We start from the raw sequence: 24,138 nt of genomic DNA, 5'->3' as shown, positions 1-24,138 counted from the left end.
TATTGTCACTGCTTCCAGTGGAACTGAGCAAATATTGAGCTGTGTCCCCTTTCCCTTTTGAGAAATGCACATGTTGAAAAGATGTAAAACACGGTTTATTTTCTCTGCTTTTCCATGTGCGCGGCCCACATAAGGCAAGACCTAGAGCACGGTGTTAAGAGTTTCATAATTCATGAGACTGAGGTCTTATTGTATTACATTATTTCATACACTTTTACGTGTGCCTATGTCTTCAGTTGTCATGGAAACCAGAAGTTAGGAACACATTGCATACACTGAAAAGTATTAAAAATAATAAATAATGATTAAAAATAAAATACTGGGGTTTTTATGCTAGTTTTTGAAATGTGAAGCTCTCATCTGTTGCCATCAAGCTAGCATTCTGTGGTTGAAAGATATATAAAACTTAAAAATTGTTTTAGATTTCAGTGAAGAGAGGGAACAGTATAGCATGGTGGAGTAGGGATGATTGTTCATGGTCTTTTCTTACACAGTGTTTAGGGGTATCAAATGAAATTATCAGGGTACAGAGACTAAAGATCTCTCTTCAGCAAACATGTAGTTAAACTATGTGAGCTATCACCATAGATGTTAATGAATTAAAAATTAACTGACAGAAAGAAAAGTCAAATAAGGACTGTTGTACAAAGATAGTCACCTCTGGCTTGGGAAATGTCCAAAGTGCAGCTCACCAAGTCTGGGGGAAGTGCATCAAGGGAGTATGCGGTTCAAATAGTCTTCCCTGCTCTCAGTTGCTCTCAAAGCTAAGGTACAGGGCTTAGAAGGACCTGTGGTTTGACGCAGTGCAACTATTCTAATGTTATTAATCAGTGCCTTCCAACAGCACTGCCTAAAAAAAAACAGTAAACTGCATTCTTTGCATCACTTTTTATCACGCAGAAGAAACCATGCCTTCTATGCTTAACATGCAGAGAAATGTGCTTTACTGGGTCATTACTGTCATAAATCTCGGAAATTGCAGATTCTGGGGTTTGATGAAAACCCGCAAGTTTGCTGAATTGTTTGTTTTAGTGCAAGCTGTTTCTCTTCCTTTCTCAACCACCTGCCCCTGGAAGCATTTCAGGATTGTCCCGCTAAGCTATTTTTTGGCTCCTTGTCTTGGTGCTGGGACCTGTGATTCTCAGGTGTCCTTCTTCTAATACAACAGCCCTTCTCAAACAGATGTTGTTACCATCATGAAACCTGATCCAATGTGATAGGTTTTATTGAGAATAAGGCATATAAAAGAGCAATATGACAGTTTGTGGAAAACAAACCTGACTTTTTTGCTTTAATTTCTTCCACTAGGCATTTTATCAGAAATAAGGAAAGTGGGAAGATGTCTGTGTGTTGGAGACATGAAAGGCACATGTTTACAAATTACTTTTGGAGCTGTCCTACTAGACTAGTGTCATACTGCAGTGTCTACCCTGATTCTAGGGATAGTTAATAGAAAAAGCTAATGGGAATACTGAATTTTCTTTCCAAAAATTTAAATATTTGTTTTTATTGAAATTTCAGCATTTGAATTTACTAGCATCGTAGCTGATCAAGATGAGATTAAATTGTTGCAAAAGGTTACTAAAAGGATTCCTCTTGTTTTTCTAAAATGACTACATTTATTATTTCCAGGTGCAAACATGGAGCTTGCAAAAGTAAAATATTCCCTTCCCTGCAGGACTGCCGAAATATGAATTTTCCAGGATGTTGTGGAGGGAGGGCTTACAAGGGGTAATTTAACCTGGAGTGTCTGGCACTGAGCTGCTCTCTGAAGGGGCCAACCCTCTTTGTTGGCCATAGGAACAAAGTAAAAGGAGGTTATAGCAGTCATGGGGAGTACATCCACCCCATCTACCCATCTCTGAATAGTTGTAGTCTAACTGAGGAGGTTCCTTGCCCTTGGGCCATTGTATCATCTGAGCAGGGCCAGGCACTTCTTCATGTTTTGGTTTCCCATCTGCAAAGAGGGGACAGAAATATTAAAACACCTCCATGAAAGATTTCGGCATTTCTGATTTCTGACTCCAAAAGACTGTGCTGCATTATTATAAGCCCACACAAAACCAGTTTATTTTGCAGCATAGGAGATAAGTAAGTAAATCCTGTTTTAAAAAAAATCCTTCTCTTGAGGAAAAGCTACATGTAATTTGAGAGACATAAGGCAAAAGAAACCTGTGGCCTGGAAGCTAGATAAAGCCCACAATTTAGTCATATATCCATGCCCAGAAATTTTTTTTCTGTTCATTTATGAGTTTAGCACAGGTCATTAATTTTTTAAAGGGATAGATTTCTTTCAGTTAAGGAATAGGTTCTGCTTTGTGGATTCTGTCAAGGCAAGGGAGTAATGCAGGTGTCAATAAGGAACTCTCTGTGGATTTTTTTTTTAATATCCAAAGGCAAAATGTATTTATTCTTAAGTGTATATACTATACAGAATAATATCTGAATACATGTACATTGTGGGTTAAAAAGAAGGGAGCTGAAAGGTTAGGAATAAAAAAGCATGAAAAATCAACATTGATATTCTGACTGCAGACTAAAGATACATAGTAACTAGAAATATTGAATAATAAATGACTACTTCTAAGATCAGATAATTCATAACTAGACCAAAGCTTAAATCTCCTTGTTAAATACCTTAACAAGCAATAAACTTCAATCACTGAAAATAAGAGAAAATTAAAATTACTTGCAGCATCAAAACCAGTCTTTGTACTACTACTTTTAAAAAGTTTGCTTCTGTAAAGCTGAAATAGATTTCAAATTATTTTGATAACAATAATTCTAATAATTTCTGCTGTACTCTAATATTCTTTTACAGTACTAAAAAAGTATTCTAAGTAGTTTAAAACTTTGTTGACTTATTGTCTTTAATAGTGGGTGGTTTTCAGTTTCTTAGTAATTATGTATGCTAACACAGAGGTACTTCAACAACAGAAATTTTCAGCAGAGGATTAATAAAACATGGTTATTAATTTGCCCATAGTAAAAAAAAAGTGTGCTACTCCTTTGCTCCTCTCAAATACTGTATTTTGTTTCTTCCATGGGAAATTTTATATTTCTTGCATCTGGTTTTATATCTAAAACCCACTTCTTAGGAAAAAAATAGAAATAGCAATTGTTGGGGACATAGTATTGTTCACAGGTGAAGGTGAAATGATTTATTATCCAACAGACCTGTTGCCTGATCAGTCATTGTTGTACTCTACAAGAATCTCTTGCCTTGGAAAGCATTGAGGAATAAATACAGTTCAACATCGCTACACCATTTAGCCAATGACCATGCAAAAAGTGATAAGGCATAGAATACATTTTAAATGCCATGCAAGCCTGAGGAATATCTGATGAATGATTTTAAAAAACCAATACTTGTCAATTGAGAAAGTAGTATGCTTCATTTAGTGACAGACTTGCGAATTTGTATTTGGAAAGGTTTTCAAACAGGAAGAAAAATCTATCTAGCAAAGACCAAAGACTTGTGCACTTAAATTGGTCCATAATTTAAAAAATTGGGGTCCTTCAGTGAATGATGGTACTTTAGGAGTTCTTCACTGTGGGTTTATCATGGTTCTTTCACCATCAATAAGGAGTAAATTATTCACCACACAGTTGATAGACATCCCTGGGGCTAGCCTTGTGTGTGACAGCTCACTGTTATGAGACCTGCATCCCCAGACCAGCCCTGTAAGACCTTCTTACTGTTTGCTTCAATTCAAGGAAGAAAGAACTCTTCAAAGAAGTCCAGAAAAATGGCATAATATTTCACATTTAAAGTTATTATTTCTTTATCTGTGCTTGGATTCGTTTTGTGGCCCCAGCAGATTGACTGTTATAACTGGGAATTTTCTGGTTTAAAAAATCAAGTTGCTTTTCACCAAACTTTAGTTGGATAGAAATTTTCTAGTTCGCATTAATAACTATCAATGTTAATTTTAGAATTAAACAAGTGCCTTAGTAGTTGTACTGATTTTAAAACAAGGAAAAAAATCTTTTGTTTTCCCCAGCATATAACCTACAAAAGGAAAAAAAAAATTCTTTGTTTATTTCTGCCTCTATACAGTGTTCTGGCTGCAAACAGTTGTTTGTCATAAATGTTTCCTGCTATTGAGTTTAAATTATTAATGGCAATATTTCTGTAGGAGGTATTTTTACAAAATATTTTACAAAAGGAAACAAATGTCTCCCAAAAGAAGAAGGCAGTGTCCTTAAAAGGCTTTTGACATTGCTGACGAATTCATATTAGAGCTAGAACCTTTTTATAATTAAAACTCCAGAACTCGAAGAATGGGAAATAGATGGGAAACGTTTTTCTGAGATGAATCTGTTTGGCCACTGGGTGCCATCCTTGCTCCACTTTAAGGCTGATCATGTAGCAGCATTTCTGTTAAACTGTAAAATCCTGAAAAAGGTAATACCAGTGCAATTTCACACCATGCTAATGTTTGTGTGTGTGCATGCGGTAGAAAATGTTAGCAGCACAGACAGCGTATCCTTCTTGCAGGAGTCACTGAGAGACTCGGGAGAAATATCGTCACGGGTTCAGCCATGTTATGTCTGCACCCTCATATCCAGCATTTTTATTTTTTTTCCGTTCCTTCACCAGCTGGGAGGAGTGAGGCTGAGCTGAAAGACCTCTTCCCACACACAAATGTGTGAGTGACCATGCTCTTGTGCAGTATTAACTTGGGCTCTGGGCTTATTTGAAGGAAAAAAATTACAGGTGTACACACTTGTTTTCCAGATTGATTCATATTTGGGGTGCATGGGTGTGCATCATTCAAGCAAAACTATATCTAGTACATATTATGTTAAAAATATTTGTGATTACAACCTTCTACAGGTTATTTATTACACTGTTTCATCGTCTGCCTGGGGGAGATTCCTCTATTGTTTTAGTCTCAAAAGCCTCTTGTTTTAGTCTGGGCAAAATCCCAGGCAGAGTAAATGTACTTTCTAACAGAGAAATTATGTCAGTAGCTCTGCATTTTCAGTCTTTCAAATTTAAAGCATAAACTGTTTAAATATATGAGAAATAGACTCTAGCACTTCTCTCAGTGAACACTCTGGAAAATGTGCAGATTGTACCCCAGGCAAAAACAGGAAACTGAATATTTGATGAGGCCATTTCTCTGAAGTGTTCCCTCATCTTCTGCTTTGCAACAAGCTACATGCAGTTCTGAACACACAGAAAAGCTGAGAACATCAGATATCAGTGTTTTCCGGTGCCTTTGTGATCCCACTGGGCATACAGCATCCTGTTGGGTGCACTTAAACATAACTGAGCTATCCCTGCTTTCTGTGCTGCCATGCAGCAGTGTGTGTTTTGTCCTGAGCATACAACAAGCTTAGGGCACACCAAAAATCCACCCCAAAACAACAAAAAACTATTTCTATTTATGGCCTTCAGAAACTCTACTGTTAAACTGATTCCAGGTATCTACTTGTGTTATCTGTACTTTCCCTGAAGGAGACCCATTGCTGTGGGTGGTGGTAAGGAAAGGCTGTAAGTGGCGTGATCGCAGCAACACCTCGGCAAGTTGTGGCAAGAGCCAGTCTGTGGGCAGTGCCTGCCCCAGGGTCGCGTGGCAGCAGCCCGGGGAAGACCCTGGTGAGCTGGGTGCTGTGTAGCACAGCAGTGCAACCCCAGTAGGGTCCCATCCCCAGCTCCTTGCCTGCCATTTCTCACTTGCCTGCACGTTAACTACCTCTGAGTCAGTGGTGACTGAGGTATTTTTGCTCCCCACAGCTCTGTGCCAGGCACGGACAATCCTCAGTGTCCCTACAAGGGAGTCAGACAGACTTCTTCACCGAGATTCATACCTGCTAAGCAGCACTGGCTAAGCACAGGATAAGATGTATTCAGAACATTAATTTGGCAGATGCAAAGTGTCTAGGAGAGAAGGGTCAGTTATATTGGTGAAACATCATAAGGGTATTTTCATAGGGGCTAGTTAACATGTATTATAAGACCTTCATTAAGAATGTCGTGAATGACAAGAAACAAGTGTTCATGGCTGTGTTGCAGCCTTTCACCTTGAAGGAGTGATAGATGAAAGCAACTTTTGTTTAAATAAAATGTATAAAGCTAGTAAGATATAGGTAGTAAGTAAAGAGCTAAATAAATACAAGAATTAAGTGCCTATTATTTTTGCCAAAAGAGCAGGATCTGTACATTTTATTTGTTCTCAGAAAATATGGTGGGATGAAGGGTGCTGTGGAGGATGTACGTTCTGCTATGGGGAGAAGAGTTGGGCTCTGTGTTCACAGTCTGCCCTGCAGAAGCCTCACACAGGATAACCCTCTGTGCTTGTTAAACGGGAGCAAGATGAAGCTCTGGTGCACTCCTGCAGCGCTGCCACGGCCCCACAGTGGCAGGTGACCAGTGGTCCTGCACATTGGCTTGGGTGCAGTGAGAGCTGCTGGAGTACAGTGGGATAGAAAATAGTATAATACCAGTGCCTACACCATTCTGGCACTCATGGGGTCTTTCAGGTTTTATTGGGTATTTTTTGGTTTTTTTTAGTGTCCTTGGCAGTGCCTTTGCTGCTTTTTCTCTGACGTGCTCTCTTGCACCGAATGTCCAACTGAGAATTGCGGGGCACAACTTGGGCTGTTAGCAACCAAGAGAGCCAATTCCTCCCTGTGCCTTCACATCATGCCCTTTGTGAGAACTCTGACCCTGTTCCTTCCACCCTTAATCAGGTTTTACCTCTTCTGAGTCTTTGAGGAAGCAGCTTAGAGCCTTCCTTCCCCTTCCTAGGTAGTCTCATGGAGGAGAAGGCTACCTTGTTATCCCTCTTCCCTCACTCTCCCAAATTTATAGGCGTAAGGGGGCCAGTCCACATTACCTATTCTGCTCTTCATGGGAGCAACAAAGCTGACTCTCTGCCTACCTAAACCAAGTAAGGCTGTTGTGGGAAATGGCAGCCAGCACGCCTGACACTTTTGTATCACTGAGAAATACTTGCCCTAGGTTTGCTGCTTGTGTTTGTTTAAAATTCTGGGACGGAGACTGAATAGACCCCTTTGTATGAGCTTCTCATCTGCACCAATGGTCATAAAAAGTTGACAGTTGCTAGCCTGTAGTATGTGACACACTGGTTATTTCCTAATCACCATAAGCCAAAAGGACATGAACACACCACTGCGCGCCTCGGGAGATCATTGTGTCAAATGTGCATGCCCTGTAAAACTCCAGTCCTAGGCTGCTGTAGTTATGGACTTTGGCCTTAAGAATAATAGATGCTCAGAACATTAATTGCTTTTATTTTATGTCTCTGTTCTTTTAAAATAGAAATTTCTTGTTCCCTTTTATAGGCTGCCATATATTTTGTTTCTGTGTACTAGGAAACTACTTTAACATCAAGAATTGATTTTTAGCAACATAAATAATGGATTTTGTGTCTTTTCTATTGTAGTTTGTAACAAAATTTTAAATGTAATATTTTTATCTCTGAAATTCATTAGTCCTTTTGATGGGTTCCTGTTGCAGAAAGTACCATGTTCAGACAAGATTGATTGACTGATCAGAAACATCCAAAAGACTCAGCTTTTTAGCTATAATTCTGAGTTTACCTTTGGAAATAGCATGTGTAATGCTGTAATGACATTTCTTCCCTTGCCCTTTTAAAAATAAAATTATAAGAGGACAAATCCTTTTCTCAGGCACATATAGCTTTATACCAAAAGCAGAAAGTAAATACCATTTTTTTTTTCCGTAAGCCCACAGTGCATGATAATAAAAGAACTTCCTAAATGCTATATTTGATAGTGATATATTGCTTAATGGCTACTTTTCTTGTTCTAATAGAAGGAACAGAATATATAGCTTTCTTAATGCTGTGAAGTTTCTCTTTTAATTAAAGCCAATATCAGTATTCATACTAAGCAGTAATTATGTTTGGTAAATGGTCAAACCAAATACAACTTTGAAACAAGAGTAAAGTTCCACATTTCATGTCTAAATTAGATGTTACACTGTTAATTTGCCAGTTGAGGATGAAGTAGTGTGTACCACATAGACATACTTCAGCTGCAGATTTTGAAGCTGGATGCAAGAGCAGCATTATTCTCTGTTTACAGATGTGAAACTTTGACTAAATCAATGAATGACCTTTTTCAGCAAAGGGCTCAGACACCTACTATGGGGCTCTGGACATTTGATTTCCCAGTTGCAACCCTCTGCTTATCTGCTGGAGTACTCTGAAGAGGTTTAAAATACATTAAGCCTGTTCAGGGACTGGTGATGTTTTTTACATCTGAACAGTTGCTGGATAAAACATTCACAGAGTCTGGCACACAGAAACAGGGCATCTAGTAGATCTGACAGTGGCAAAGTGTGTGTTTGTGGCAGTGTGATGTCTCCTCATCTCATTTTTTTCATCCAACTGCCTGCAGAGGAGTCCAAAGCCCCACTGCTATCTCATTCCAGTCTCCAGTTCTGGTTATTTGAGTATCCCTTCATACAGTCGCTACCTTCAGAGAATTGGAAGTTGTTGAAGGGCAAATAAAGTTTGGGGGGTTTTTTTGACCCTGCTTGAGCAGGGGCCTTGGACTGGCTGGTCTCAAGAGCTTCTTTCCAACCTAAATGATTCTGTGATTCTGGGCGTTTTCACTCGCAAAGGCTGCAGTAGCTCTACTGTGATAATCATGTTAAAAAAAAAATTAATCATTAGAATGAAAATCCAGAGGATAATACACATGCACACTTTAAGTCTCTTCCACACCCACTCCCCTTTACTGTAAATATTATAGAATTCCCTTTAAATGCTGCTGTCCTGCTTCTGCTGCGGTTGGTCATTGGAAAAGGGATGCTAACTCAGCATTGTGAAGCTGCAGTCTGCAGTAACAGATGGAGGCCTTTAAAAGCTGGGTTACTCTGGGTATTAAAACATCCCTGAGCTAAAACATTTGATTCTTTCCCTGTTGAAGAGAGTAAAAAATGTGTCAAGACTGGAACATAACAGATTTTGATCTTCTATGTCTATGAAGAAGTGCAAAATTTGACAACTACTGCTAATAACTGACCATGAAGATACATCTTAAAGGATGTCTGCAGCTGTAAATACAAGCAAGTATTTTAGAGGCCTTCATACATGAAAAGAAGACTGTAAAAAAAAAATCTTTGCCACCAGAAAATCTTGTCTCTAATATGGCTTGATAGAAGATTAAGTGAGAGATAAAGAAGGCATCGCGTTTAAATATTCTCCAGTTTGATGCTTTCTGTGCAGGTTTTGATGATTAGCCTTTAAGGTTTTTCAGTTCCTAATCTTCTGAGAGAGATTCTGGTGAAGAGATATTTGAAAGGGTAGTCTGTTTTTCTAGGGGGGGGGTGTGTATGTCACGTTGTCTGAGGCTCCAGTTTCACTACAGAGTATAAATGAGGTCAGATCCTGACCTGCTATTGAGATTGTAGTACATGGACTCCTGACTCAAACAGTGCCGCTGGGAGTTAAGAGGCATACCATATTGTTTTGCCATTCTTTTGCTACATTGGGACATATTTCATGGAGTATCTTTTTATGTGTCCTATATATTCAAGTTTCTTGTTACCTTTTTTTCCATTAGTCTAGCAGTATTTTCTGATTAGGAAACCTTGCTAACCATTCCATGTGTCATTGTCCATAGGGCTATGTAAAAAGTGGGCTGTACTCAGTAGCAGAAGTTATTGTTACAGAATAGTTCTGATATCTCATGGGAAAGGAGCTAAGCATACCAAATAGCAGTGTGCACTATTTTTTTAAAAAGCCATCCTAATACACTTATCAGTAGGTTTCAAAATGCTTTTCTAGTATAATAAACACCAATGTCTTATCCACACAGGTAGTGTTGTGCTTATAGCAGCTGTCACACCTACAAGTTATTCAGGACAGGAAGCTTGCCCCCTTTCGCCATCTCCAAGGGATCATTCTTGTGCTATTTTTAACTATAAACTGATCTATAGTTAATTTGTAAGAAGGTATTTAATGGTATACCTTGTATATGTTTTGTCAATAGCAGTACAGGCTATTACAAAAGTACTAGCGTGATATGACAGAAACTGAAATTAGGATTAAAAGGAAAGCAATTTGTAGTAGCATTAACCAAGCTGAATGTAAAACCTATCTCTTTCAGGAGATATGTTCATTAAGAGTAGCAGAAGTCTCTCCTTTCGCTTGTGTTGATTGATTGTGATTGCTTTGTTCAGCCCTTTAACCAAGAATGTTGTAACATGCTCTGTGCATATGCGTGCATGTTATACAGCATTTTTTCTGCCATACTTTTACACACAAACGTATACTGCTGAGAAGAAACAAGTATGAATGACTATTCATGTTTATTCTTATATAGCTGCATGCTAACAATGTAAATAAATCATTTTACATGCATATGTTTTACGTATACTTCTAACACTCTGAAATAGTTGTCTTCAGCAGCACTGAAGTGTAGCATCAAATAGTAGCTTTTATTTCAATTAGCCTTTCAAAGTTTCCCTAAAACTTTGACTCTTTAGTTTCCTAAAGTTTTCCTCCTTAGGTTTTTTCATCCACAGTAGCCCAAAGGCTTATTAATACTGAACCAGAAACATTATTTTTCTGTTCCCATGGGCTGTCTTTTATAGTGGCTGGAATCAGGACTTTATTGTTAGTAAAAGCCACTTTGTTCTTCTGTGTATTTGGAAGTATGGTTGTCATTAATGACAGGTGGCCCTTTGGCAATGGCTGATATAAGGTAAGGCTCAACCAGTCACTCATCTCCTAACTGTTCACATGTATCAAGCAGGTTGTGAAGCAATTTACATGATAGCAAAGAGCAATGAGGAGAGGAGAATCAGTCTCCAATCCTGAACTGAGTACAAAGGCACTTCTTCTCCTTCATGTATCCATCCCACCCCATTCCAGGCACACCCGAGTATGGGGTAGCCACAGACCTTGTCTTTATGCTCTCAGTCAGGGGCATGACATCCTCTTTTTCACGCTGCCTAAAAGCGGTATAGTTTCCCAGTCTGGTAATAGTTGAGCTTGTGCTTTATTAAGCAAGACTGGTTGCCTTACATGTGTTAAGCCCAACTTGTGTTTCTGGTTCCTTTCAAGACAAATTTTTGCTTTAGTACCAAGGGGTATGGAGATGTGACCAGAGGAGGCACGTCCAGCTTTAATTTACCATAAAATCACAGAAGAGTCATGTGAATTTTTCTCAAGGATGAAGAGCAGTGAAATTGCTTGGTCTGCAGGGTAAAAAGACTTCAGAGTATAATGTTCTTAATTGTTTTTAGAAAAGGGAAATGGAATTTCAAAATGTTCAAAAGGAAGTAAGCCTTTTAAGTGATTCTAAATCACTGGGGTGCTTTAAAAATAATTTCTTTCTAACTTGAATTTTAATTGCCTGCCCCTTCCTCTTATTGTCATGTTCCTTTCATCCTCTCTGTTTTCCTGGAAAACAGTGTTGTTATTGCTGTTTATTTTAAGAAATCCACTGGAACTTGTCCTGCAGTGCAGCAGAATTTCAGGGATGGATGCATGTTTTAATATTCTGTATGATGAATATTTTTTATAACATTGTAATTAAAAAAAATGAAGTTTTAATGACTGTTCTTCTATAAACCATGGACTGCTACATTTCCAGCATAAGAAGCTGAGGACAGGCAATGCCAGGTGCAGCCAGAATATTCCTGCAGTGCCACAACATATCATTTTTTTAACATTATTCAAATTAGTCTCAACACTCATAATTCTGTTGTTTCCTTTATTGCTGTTGTAAAGCAAATGGTTCATTTATACAAATGTTATCTCCTGGCTATTAATTCAGCAGTTATTTTGGATTATGGCACTCCTGTTAAATTTAGAAGTGTAAAACCTCATAAATATTTAAAAGTTTCAGACTGACGTGGGAAGAAATTGGTTTTGACTTGCTTTGCTAATATCCTGTTGTTCAGCTTGTAATAGATTTGGAATATGTTGTTATTTCTCCACTGTTTGACAAAGGGAAAAACAATTGTAGTTGAGCAACTACTGCGAGTGTTCTTCCTTGAATTGTAACAGGCTGGTAAAAAATTGTTTGTTTCCAGTAAAAAAAGGAAAATACCTGCTTTCCTTTAAGAGGACAAAAAATTTGAAGATTTTAATCAGAGCCCACTTCAAAGTTAATAAAAATGCAGCAGTAGATTTGTAGATGATTTCAATAAAACAATTTCAAGTAGGGCTTACAGTCAAGTGCTTCTGTTTCAGCGTCTTTGTTACTTAAACTTCTCTCTAAGGAACAGATGAGTAAAATGGACAAATGTGTTTCTTCCCTCAGAGACATTTTATAGACAGTGTGTTTGCTATGCAATGAGTATTCATAGAATAAATATTAGTATGCATCTTGAGTATCCTCCAAAGCTCTGAAGAGTAACTGAATGACATAAAAGTCACAATTTTCGTAAGACTGAAAAGGTCTGGACAGCACAGTCTCTGGGACAGCGTTCCTGTTCCACACCTTTCTTTCCGTCAGAAGTAAATACATAGCTTTTCAGCCAGATCTTAAGGGGCGTTAAGGTGTAATTCCTGTTGGGATCATCTGGAAGTATTTCAAATGTTTCAATTATGATTCAAAAAAAGATGCTGAATTGATTCAACCTGGAAAAGTACTCTAGCAGACAAAGTATGCAGTTAGCAGAGCTCACATCTCTGCCTGCATGCTCCAGAGGTTCTTCAGCTGCATCCTGAGATGACACTTGACTTGATGGGTTTGTTGTATTTGCTATGTCAGTTAACCTCACTGGTGTAACACCGTGACTTTTTGTGATGTTGGCATACTTTACTGGGTGCTGAAATGAAAAGGCTTTTCTTCTAGCTAGCAAATAAGTTAACACTGCAATGTTAATACTATTTTATGGCAGGTTTACACCATCTTCTTTTACATGGTATAGCTAAACCAGTTTAATTTCTGCATAAAGTAATAATCAAACTGGCAATTTCCCTTTGGCTAGAAAAAGCTTTCTACATGTCAATAATTTGCAGTAGTTAGGGTGCAGTATTTCAAAACACAAGTTTTCAAAAAGGAAACCATAAGGTGGTCACATAGAAGCTGCAACTGTGAAGATGGACTTACGGTTGCATGAACAAATTGATATTTTATGCAAGTGAGTAGCTGGACGTGCCACACCAGCTGAGTCTATGAGATTTTAACTAATTCAGCATGGTCCAGCTCATGGCCTGTGGGCTGGATCCAGCCTCTTTGTGAGGTTTCTACCTGACCCGTCACCTTCTCATTGCGGGAGACAGGGAACAGATGCTCCTTCAGCAAACACAGCCTCCTCCATCTGCCCTCTCTAGGGAGAAGAGTGGCAAGTCCAAAGGTGCGTAAGGAAGGACAAACCCCCCCTCCCCGTGAGGGTTGTCAGCACCTCTGCCTGCCTTCCACAGGTGCTGCCACTGCCCCAGCCACAACACATCTGTGTGCACAACTGTATGCATTAGCCAGTCCTGCACACTCATTTGTGTGTTTTTGTGTGCATGAAAAGCTCATTCCTCTCTTACAAACAGAACAAAAGTCTGCTGTTACACAGACAAAGCAAAATGTAAGGCTTTTGCTGTTGTTCATTGACTTACTACATGATCAGCATGTTAAAAATTTTTTTTATTTTATTTTGAAAAGTAGTTCTGCTAGGTGTTTCTTGTATTACGCTTTTTTTGATTCTATGAACATGTAGTGAACAGTGTAAAGCAAAGGGCGCTTGTACGATTATGAATGTAAAGACATTTGGATGAAGAAATTCTGCAGAGCAGTATATTTACTTTGCATTTCTGAATGGTAGCAATTAAAATTCACAGCTCCTGGCTGTCCAGATGTTTCTTGCATTGCAGCATTGTAATTTGCATTGGAGTTTATTGTGTTACTGCAGCAGCTGTAAAGTGGTCAGCTCTCACAGTCTAAATGCTGTATTTGGGCTCCAGTTGGGACGGTGAGCATATTTCCTGCTCATATAAGGTTCTTCTTCTTCCCACTGTTTCCCCACTCCATTAGCTTGACATGTTTGTATTTCTCAGATGAAAACTTTTATTGTTTTTTCAGGGATGTATTATCAGATCAGAACTGATGTATGGATGGTTTCTTGTAAGAGTGACAAAGAAAAAAAGACCCAAATTTTGAATCGGAAGTTTCCCTTTCCCTTTGGTATTTTCAGGCAGCAAACATCCCTCTGGTGTCAGAGCTTGGCATTGATGATATCCATTTTGATGACTTCTCGCTTGATGTGGATGCCATGATTACCGCAGCCCTGCGGATGTTCATGGAACTTGGAATGGTTCAGAAATTTAAAATTGACTATGAGGTAACCATCTGTGCTGCAGAGATATCTGCTGCTTTTGTCTTGGCACTGCTCTGTCCATTTGTACATGTTTAGTAGCCCTGATACAATTTGTACTTTTCATTTCAGACACTGTGTAGGTGGCTTTTGACGGTTAGGAAGAATTACCGAATGGTTTTGTATCACAACTGGAGACATGCTTTCAACGTCTGCCAGCTAATGTTTGCCATGTTAACTGTAAGTATCCAGCTACAGAGGTAATCCCATGAGACCTTTTATTGCCACGTTGCCTTACCTGTCTAAACATTTTCCAACATTTGATTTCTATTCTAGTTACTACGGTACTCATTAATTTCCAATAGAAATGCACACAGAATTAGGTTATCCAACTTAAGGCGGCACAGATTTCGCAAAACCTTATAGTGTTTTAGTGTTGGTGATATCACAGGCACATTAAAGTGACTGAAAACAGATGGCAGGCTTGGAGTGAGCTTGTTATTATAGATCATGATATTACAAAAATGTTTTTTCTTTTGGAACTCTTTGATTTGACATTTATTTCAGATTCTTAAATTGGGGGGTACAAAACCAAGGAAGATTAGAATCCCAGAAGAAGTATTTTTTATGCTGATATTTATTACCTTCTTATCCGGCTTCATCTAAATAGTTGCAGAAGGTATTGCCTTAAAAAAATTTAATATTATCTTCCAACATTGTGATCTAAGTGAATCTTGTGTCTCCACTGGACACTGTAATACTTCTGGATTTTATTAACATGTATCTCCATCAGTACCTGTAACTCCTCTCAGCATAGAAGTAAATTCTGTTGCTCTTCCTCGCTCTCTCTCCCTAGCCCACAGCAACCTCACTGTATGAAATTTTCCCATGTTTGGCTAGTTGATTCTTGTAAATGTATCAATAAAATCTTGGTGGTCCTAGATGTTTAATATTCTGGTTAATATGGCAAAAGAGAAGCAACGTGTCTGTGTGTACACAACACTTCCCACTGTGCTTTCAGTTTTTGGTTTGCCTTGTCTCCAGATAAAAATAAGGATTCAAGTTCTTCCATTGTTTCTTCATGTTCATTTTTAATGGCCAGAATCATCTATTGCAAACCTTAAAGTGGTGATATTAATAGCACTTGTGTAAGTATTCATTTGCCTGGGATATCATGTGCTTGTTCCTGGATTTTTAACCACTGAATGTGTATATTCTCATTGCTGGCCAGTCTTTGCAGTATGGTTAGCATCTGGACCCTGTCCATAGAGGTGAAGGCTCCTCTACAGAGGTGGAGACCTGTGCCATTCACAACACAAGTCAGCACCATGTTAACACGGACTGGAGGCAGTCCATGGCCTGTTACCTGCTCACGGAGCACGGCTGTCTTGTCCGTCTTGTCCCTAGCTGCCTTCCGCCATTTGGCATTATCTCTGTGGCACAACTCTGTGTGTCAGGCGAGAAAAAAAGGGTATGACGTCCCCTAGCAGGTAGTTGTTGGTCTACATCTGTCCCAGCTATGTGGGCTTGTTTCTGTGAGCATTTACAGAGGTGTAGCAAAGTTGTACTGTACACTGTGAGACAAAGGAAATGGAGATGTTCAACAAGAGAGAAAGGTCACCTCTTCTTCTGGGTGTGAGGCTGTTCAGCTGAGCAGAATTAACATCATTTCAGCAGACACTTTCTGATGATCTCTAATGAAATCTCATGGTAATGTGTGGGCACCGGTCGTTTTTAAAGTTTTATAAACTTGACGTGCTTTTTTTTTAAGTTACAGAAGGATGAAAAGCTTTTTACTCTAAGGAGTAAGGGCAAAGTCGGGTAGCGCAGTTCGGCAGGGAATTAACGTTAATTTCTGTCAAATGCTGCCGGAGATGAGGAGCCCTCAAGCCTCCCCTGTGAGGACCTCTAGATGGAGCTCCGAGGCCAGGATTTCATCAGGCTCTTCTGAGGTGGGAAACCTCTTCCACCGGGCGTCTCCATCTCAGCTAGCGGTGACTGCGCCGGCAGCCAGCAGGGAGAAAGCAGATCCTTGCTGCTTCAACAGCCGCCAGGGAGCCTGCGAAGGCTCAGCCATAGACTGCTTTGACTGTGGTTCTCAAAGCATAGTTTCAGGATCCTTAAAGCAACCAGCACAGGGATGCAACTGTCAGTAGGAGGTGATCTGGGATTTTCAAGCCAAGCACATTTCATTGCCCACACTCCTAGTAGTAAACCGAATGAGCAATTCAGGGCTGGACACGTGTGCCCATGGCATTGGACTTGCTAGGCATCCCACCCCACTTTGCTGTAGCTCCAGCTGAGTAAAGAATAAGTTCAGGTGTATGATCCGCTTGGGCTGCTCTCCCATCCAGAGGCAGGAAGACTGATATTGTGAAAAAAAGAGAGAGTCACAAGATTGGTAATAGCACAAGGCTTGCTTTTACTGTGTTTGTCATGGGGGAACCATCTGAGTTAGTATGTACCTTGGTTTTTTACTGGCAAAAAGTGGAAAATTCTTTGACCATCAGAGAGGGGCTCTGATGGTCAGTCAGGCACTGCTTTGTGCAGTTATTGCACCCTATTCTTAATTTCTCCATGACAGCCAGCAATGTTGACTGCACCACAAATATAAACCAATAGGTTTAGGGCGTTTTCAGGTAGGATTTACCATGGCATAGTAACGTCTAATCTGTAATGTGGTAGCCTCTAATGGCCCAACCATGCTCCCACTGAATGCAGAAGGTTGAACAAGCCAAACAACAGAAATCCAACAAAGCTTAAACCCATTGTTTCACTCCTGGGTCTGTCTAAGGTATCTAACATATCTAAGGTGTGTTACCATGTATCTAAGTATGTATTTTCTCTCTCTGGTTAGACACTGAACAATTATAAGCCCAGTCCTGCATGCTTCTGTGTTTCAGACTCTCCCAAATATTCTGAAGACAAGCACTGAAGCAAGACTGCTCCTGCAAGTTAGGGATGTCACATGAGAGTAAACCACAGGATCAAGCCCAGGCTTCATTATCAATGCCTTTGCTTAATACAGTTCATGTTGATACTTATTTCAAAAAGTAAAATTGAACAAGTAAGCAATACAAAATTAAAATCCCATCTGCTGTGATAATGACAAAACATATAAATGTGGGGCAAGGTAAATGCATGCAATTCATTTCCCCACATGAAAGAATGACCTCCATAACTCACTGGAGACTCTGCCACTCATGAGTTATGGGTCATTCCTTTTCTGGTGAAAATAAATTTTACTGCACCATCATCTATAGCCATGTATTTTTTTCTCTGTGTAAATTTAAAAAATGGGGAAATGTAATCCTCTATTTTCTTGCATTATGTTCAAAGCAGATAGCCCCTTACGGTAACATTGTTTTAAACTGAATGTTTTTATTAGATGAAATTTACTATATTCCTCTCATATATTAGACTACAGGACTTTTGATTAAATGTTGCATTTATTTTTGAGATATTGGTACTGTTAATAAATTCCTTAATCAGCTTTCCTGCATTTGCAATACACGTTGAATCCTTGAGTTTAATCAAAGCTTGTGTTATTCTCAAGAATATTTACTACAGCATCAATTTTATATTGTAAATCTTCTATTTTAAGTTTTTTTAACTTAGCCATGAACATAGATTGAGACTTGACACGTGCCACATTGTCAGTTACAAACCTATTTTTAATGCCTTTTTTAAAAATAGACCTTGATTATTATTTGTTATACAAGAGCAGTATTTAAAAAATAAAAAGAAAAAACACTTTTTTAGAGAATTTCCTCTTCCTGTGTAGTTGTTACTGAAATTTTAAAAAAGCAATGCCATTAGAAATTAGGAGAATCTCTTTCATAATATTCACATTACTCTGTACACCAGTGGATTCTACATAAAATGAATCTTTTTTCCTCATATTTTATCATCTTTTCTGATATGTAAACTTTGAGACAATTGTAAAGCTTTTGTAGCAAGTCTTGCATTTCCTCGGTTCCCACAGAAATGCATTGCTGAGCACCTGGGGGAGCTTGGCTCCCTGTACTGCCTAAATATTAATTGCAGCCACATTTCAGACTCTGAAACAAAGGCTATTTGGATGTGAATGTCCATCTCTTTATGTAGAGTTTGTGGTCTTCAGCGTGAAGAGCAGAGTTTTTGTGTGGTATTGCAGCAATTGACTGGCATTTCTGAGTGGGCTGTAACTTCCTACCAGGACAGCACATCCCATATTCCCTGTCTCTGTATCACTTAACCCTCTTCTTGCCAGTGGGTGAAATTACAGCCCATTAAAAATCAATGGAATTCAGGTTTCCGTACACACTGTTAGTGTTCAGCCTTGGTTTTGTCCTCCAATATAAATGTATTTTATATTCCTTTTCTATAATTTCCTTTCATACTAACTAGATTGTGTGGCTAATTGAGGAGTGCCATTGGAGACTGGCACTATGGAAAGACAGGTGTTATGATTTTCCAGCTCAGACAGTCATTTTTGTAGGCAACATGCCCTTATGCTTCTGAAGAGTTGAAGAACCAGGTTGTTTCTGCCATGGGTAAGATGCATGGCACCAAGGAGGTAGTGTCCCACACAGGCTCCAACACCTTCTCCTGAGAGGATCTGTTCAGAATGTTTGAGGTTAGCAATAACAGTGATATTTCTTTTCGGACATGAGGTAGTTCAGGCAGTAAAACTGCTATGGCAAGTATCCAAGAGGAGAAGTATAGTGGCAAAAAAATATTTCTGGGATCAGCTCCCCCATTCACACGGGTGTATCTGGTCTGAGCTGCTTGTGGGGAATTTCAGTACATCAGTTTTCAAAATTATCTCCCAAATTTAAGTGGGTATCTGCAGCAGAAATATGCCATTTGAGATGTTTCCTCTTTAAATCATGCCGCTTCATTTCATGTGTCCCAGATAACAAATCTCTTAATAGTTCGTAACAGTTCCACAGAGTATATTTTAGCTGGTTTCTTTTATAGGTCTTTTGATTTAACATCTCAGCTATCTCTGACAGTAGGGATTGACTAAGATGGTCACTCCAGGATTGAAAAAATCTGTCTAAGTACTTCTCTGAACAATAATTTCAAAATTGGATCAATTTTGTTTTGTATTTCTCTGATATGAAATTCCTTAGTGTGTCTTAGTGTGTAGTTCTTGGTGTTTGTTTTCAGGTCTTTTTGCCTTTAGTGCCTTCTGGGTAATGCAGAAATGGCATGCTGGAAATGTAACAGAGAGATAATAAAAGATCACTCCAAAGACGTTATCTATTCTGCTAATCATTTAACATACAGCCGGGAATGTGATACGACAATAAAGCATTTATCTTCTCCTTACTGAAATGTTCACGGTATCAAAACAAAGTTGACTGTTGCACGATGGACTGACATTACTTATCTCTTCTGCTACTGATAGTTACATCTGCTATTTTTTTTCTGCTCTCAGACTGCAGGATTTCAGGAGATTCTGACTGAAATTGAAATTTTAGCTTTGATTGTGGGATGCTTATGTCATGACCTTGACCACAGGGGAACCAACAATGCCTTCCAAGCCAAGTAAGTTTTCTAATTCTTATTACTTTAATTTGTTTTTCTTCCACAGAAGAGCAAAAGGTGACCAGGATAAAGAATGAAGCATTAATTTCAGGCCTCCTAGGCCACGGCCAAGTATTCTTCTACGTAGTAAGGGACTATCCATCTTTATCATTCTCTGTTCTTTTGGGTAATTGCTGGCTTGTCCTTTGTGTCAGGCTGTTGATTGGGTTACCCCTTGTGAACTGACACCGCATAGTGAAATGTGGTGCCAAAACTGGATGTTCTTTTCAGGCTGAGGTATTATCAATTCCGGTATTCAACCCAGGGAACACTGAAACTGTCTGTCTGGGTTATTCTTGCTGGCTGGAATGCATAGTGTTAAGCAAAACCTTGTTCAGCTATTTAAGAAGAAAAGAAAATAGGTAAAAGTGAAATCAAGCTTTCACAAAAAAATTCACACCTGTATAGGCAAGTATACATAAAGTAATTCCTAGTTTATGGAGTATGAAGCCATTGCCATCATGCTGGAGCTCTGATGTGTATCATCCATGGGGGGTGGCTGGAGTAGTTGCCTCCCCACATGCCCATACCTGTCAGTTGTGGAGCACACAGGGTCCCTGCCTGGTCTGTAGAAATGTCTCCTCCCTAGCCTGCCCTCCACGCCAGAGCACACAGAGCCTGTCTGGAGCTATGCTGCAGTGGCAGGAGTGGGCTGGCCACACCTGAAATGGTCAATGCCCATCAGCACATGAAGCTGGATCTTGAAGGCAGATTCTCACATCACCTATGTGAAGTCTTGCTCTCTGGACTGTTTTCAATTCTAAAAATGAATTTTATTCTATTCAAAGTGCTTAGGACCTCATTCAACAGCCCTAACTTGCATATATTTTTGCTGTCCAGGCTTCTACCCTCAGACATATTAGTGAGGTAGAAGCAGGTTTGCAGAAAGTTTGAGGGTACTTCTTCTTACTGTGGTGCTAAGGGAACAACCTTGACCAAGGTCAAATTGTTTCCAAAATCTGCATGCTTGACAACAGGGGGGACAACTGGATCTGTCCCCTGACAACATGCTGGCCAAGCTGTGAAATAAAGCTGTCAGACACAGAGACTCCTCCAAATCCCATGCTGTTTTCTCAACTCCCTAGGTCCTCTACAGTCAGAATATGAGACCTTGAGGCTCTCTTGTCCTGCAGATCCCAGCATGTGTTTGCAGCTTTGTCTGTTCTGCATTACTGCTAATCCTACAGTGTGACGGGGAACTGGTCAAATAGTTGTCCAAAGATATTTGAAAGACAGGACGATGTTGTATCATCTGATTTTGTCCTACCTTTTGCAGAAATACTCTGCTGCAATGTGTGTATGCACGGGCTGCTGCGTTTCTGGGGGCAAGTTGCTTCCATGAACATCACTCAAACTGATGTTTCTGATATTTGCCAAGCTGCTATTTCCTGAGCTATTGGTGTTGCTGTACAGTCTCAATGTAACAATGACACCGTCTGGATCTTCAGTCACCATAGCAAGGGAAATCAATTGCAGTGCTCAAAAGACAGAGCTGATGGTGCAAAGGTTACCAAGCACTGCTAGATGCCTTTTTGCAGCTGAGTCTTGAAGAGAATCAAAAAAGACAAGACAAATGGGAAGGAAGCTCAGCTGATTGATGTTTATGTTCCTAATTTACAAAAACGAGACCCAAGATTTACATCCTGACCGCTTTAGGCTCTGATTAAGTTAACCACGTCTCTGGTGTAACATTACACAACAATATCTCTTGTGCAGAGGGATGGCTGAGTTAAAGGCAGCAGTGTCAGCATTAGACTGCTATCACTTATACTTGTTGTTTGACAACAGAGTACGAAGAGGAGGCTACCATTTTATGACTCCATAAAGAAATTGCTGAAGACATTTAACAAAAGACAAACATTACCACGCATGCATAAAACATCCCTGAAAACAGAAGCTGTAGCTTTCATAACAGCAGCTATGATTTATTCCTCTAACCTGACTTTTAAATTTAAGCATCACATTTTCCTATTTTATCATCAGTGTTCAATACTGCTGTTCCGTGTGATGAAAGTTCAAGAGGTATATGATGGAGGTAATATCACAGTTGTCTGAAATGGCTCTGTTATATATCTCAACACCATGTTCTCTAGGGATGATGTTTCCTGGACATCCTTCTCTCTAATATAGCTGCTTCTGATAATTAAATATCAGTATGGTGCAGTTTTATAGTATATGCTCCTAGGAGACTCTTTCTGTTTGTCTCTAGCATAATCTCTTATTCTCATTTCTTTGGAAAGAAAACCCATCTTGTCGCTTTAGGCTGGGTCCCAGAAGTGAAATAATGGTGAACAGTAACTATTCTGACAATCCAGTCCTGTTCTCTGTATCTCCCAACAATTCACAGTTTTATAATTCTATTCTGTAGATTTTTGTTCTTTAAACTTAGAAAGCCCACCTGCTCTGTGCATTTTGAAGCTAATTTTTAGACAATAAACATGATAGAAAATACGTTTTTAAAGAGGTGCTAAACTTTTATATTGACTGCTCTCACTAGTGTTTTTTTGGTTTACCACAGTATTTTTTTAAATGCATGGTTTCACAGACAGACAGAACCTCACTGAATTTTCAGTTGTTTTTTGTGTTGTGTTTTGGGGTTTTTTTTAAAGAGTTTGTAATCACCCATTGTAAGCCATTGTGGTTGTATCTACTCAAAAGTACAAAGTTTGTCTTTACCGCATAGTGGTGCGTCCATGCTGTTGCAGTGCTGAGGCACTTTAAAAGTTGCATTACAGAATTTCATGTAGTTCCAGGAAAATCTTTAGTCAGCTGATAATATTTAGCAAGGTCTGGAATGTAAATGCCTTGTATCTGGCTTTAAATTAGTATTGTGATCTTGTCAGATGTCTCAAGTGTGATTGCTGAAATGGAGAGGGAGAGTGTGGCTACATGCTTTCGTTAGTAAATTGTCTCTGAAACTTGCTTCATAAGCAGATGAGCGGTATTTGTTGACTCCCCACATTCTGTTTCAGGAGCGGATCAGCCTTAGCTCAGCTCTATGGCACCTCTGCTACCTTGGAGCACCACCATTTCAATCATGCTGTCATGATTCTCCAAAGTGAGGTACAAAAGCATTACTATTAATCTCACTGTAAACTGTTGGGCAGTTTCAGCTGGAGAAAGGCAATACCACACACAGTGCCTTTTTAATGCCCTCTCCTTGAGGAATTATTTATTGGTTACCACAAAGGTCACAACTAGCACAAAATTAAACAATTACAAATGCTGATCATAGAGCCTAGAGATTATATTTGTCTCAATCAGCTAGGGGCAAGGAGAACATATCCTAATCATATTGTCAGCTTTTCTTAGTCTTCCTACATATATCCTGCTCAGTGGTTTATAGGCAGGCGAAACAAGCTCTTACCTTTCACCACAAGTGTTGTATTCAGAGTATCACAGGCATCCTTTACTGGGCCAATTTAATTTCTGTGTCAGTCTTTCTGTAATCAGTATTCTTATGATGATTTTGCAAAATTTTACTAAATTATTTTCTTAAAACTAATATCAGTAATATCATGCTGTCCAAAGTACAATAGCTGCTTTGCAGATACATTTAAAGACATAGTTCTTGCCTAGAATATCTTATGCACAACAGTACACAGCATGCACTACCCCAGAGATGTAGTGAGAAAAGGAGGATGGACATGCAATCCTGACAAAGCAATGGGTGTATTTTCTTAATTTACACAGATAGGTTGTTACAAAATGCATTCAGTATATATAAAATGAAAAATGTTCATGCAGCACAATTGGAGACCATATGCTGATCTGCAGTGACTTTTGAAGAGCATTTGGGAATGTCCCATGATCACAGACAAATGGGAACAGGGTGATGGCTTTACCTCTGCGTGCTATGCCACAGAGATTAGTCATGGGACTGTGGCTTTAGTGTTCAATTTCTCGACATTATATTAAAAAACTAGACGTAGGAAAGCAGAGCACTGCCATGAGATTTAAAGAGCTCAATCTGCTTAGCCTAGCCTAGCTTATCTAAAAGGTGATACTAGGAATTAAATAGCTCCTTATACTACCAAGCAAAGGCATAAGAAAAAGCAGCATTTGAAGATTAGACTGGTTCAGAATAGGAAAAAGGGAAAGGGGTTTTGTTGGTTTTGGGTTTTTTTTGTTTGTTTGTTTTCTCTAAACCAATGAGACTGTTCAGGCCCTGGAACAAGCTTTCCTGGGAAATCTATTTCTCTAGTTCCTGTAATCTTCATCATAACTGAATGTCCCTTTGAAGACAGGCTCGAGACATGGACAACTCTGTGAAATTTTATAGCTCATGTCAGTCTAGA

The 24,138-nt window shown here is 39.2% G+C and overlaps 1 protein-coding gene across 1 annotated transcript in view; it reads left to right on the top strand.

Moving 5' to 3' along the window:
* PDE11A (phosphodiesterase 11A) overlaps nucleotides 1–24,138 on the top strand; it is a gene marked incomplete at its 5' end in the record, with an annotated part of 66,101 nt that overhangs the window by 15,597 nt on the left and 26,366 nt on the right. The window contains 4 exons of the mRNA XM_010074397.1: nucleotides 14,147–14,293; nucleotides 14,399–14,506; nucleotides 19,692–19,801; nucleotides 22,813–22,903. Coding sequence (XP_010072699.1) covers nucleotides 14,147–14,293; nucleotides 14,399–14,506; nucleotides 19,692–19,801; nucleotides 22,813–22,903 — 456 coding nt within the window. The remainder of the gene's footprint in view (nucleotides 1–14,146; nucleotides 14,294–14,398; nucleotides 14,507–19,691; nucleotides 19,802–22,812; nucleotides 22,904–24,138) is intronic.

This window comes from Pterocles gutturalis, unplaced genomic scaffold (assembly GCF_000699245.1).
Source record: "Pterocles gutturalis isolate BGI_N339 unplaced genomic scaffold, ASM69924v1 scaffold17307, whole genome shotgun sequence".
Lineage (NCBI taxonomy): Eukaryota > Metazoa > Chordata > Aves > Pterocliformes > Pteroclidae > Pterocles > Pterocles gutturalis.
Note: the sequence above shows the minus strand (reverse complement) of the source record. Positions and strands in the feature narration are given on the sequence as shown.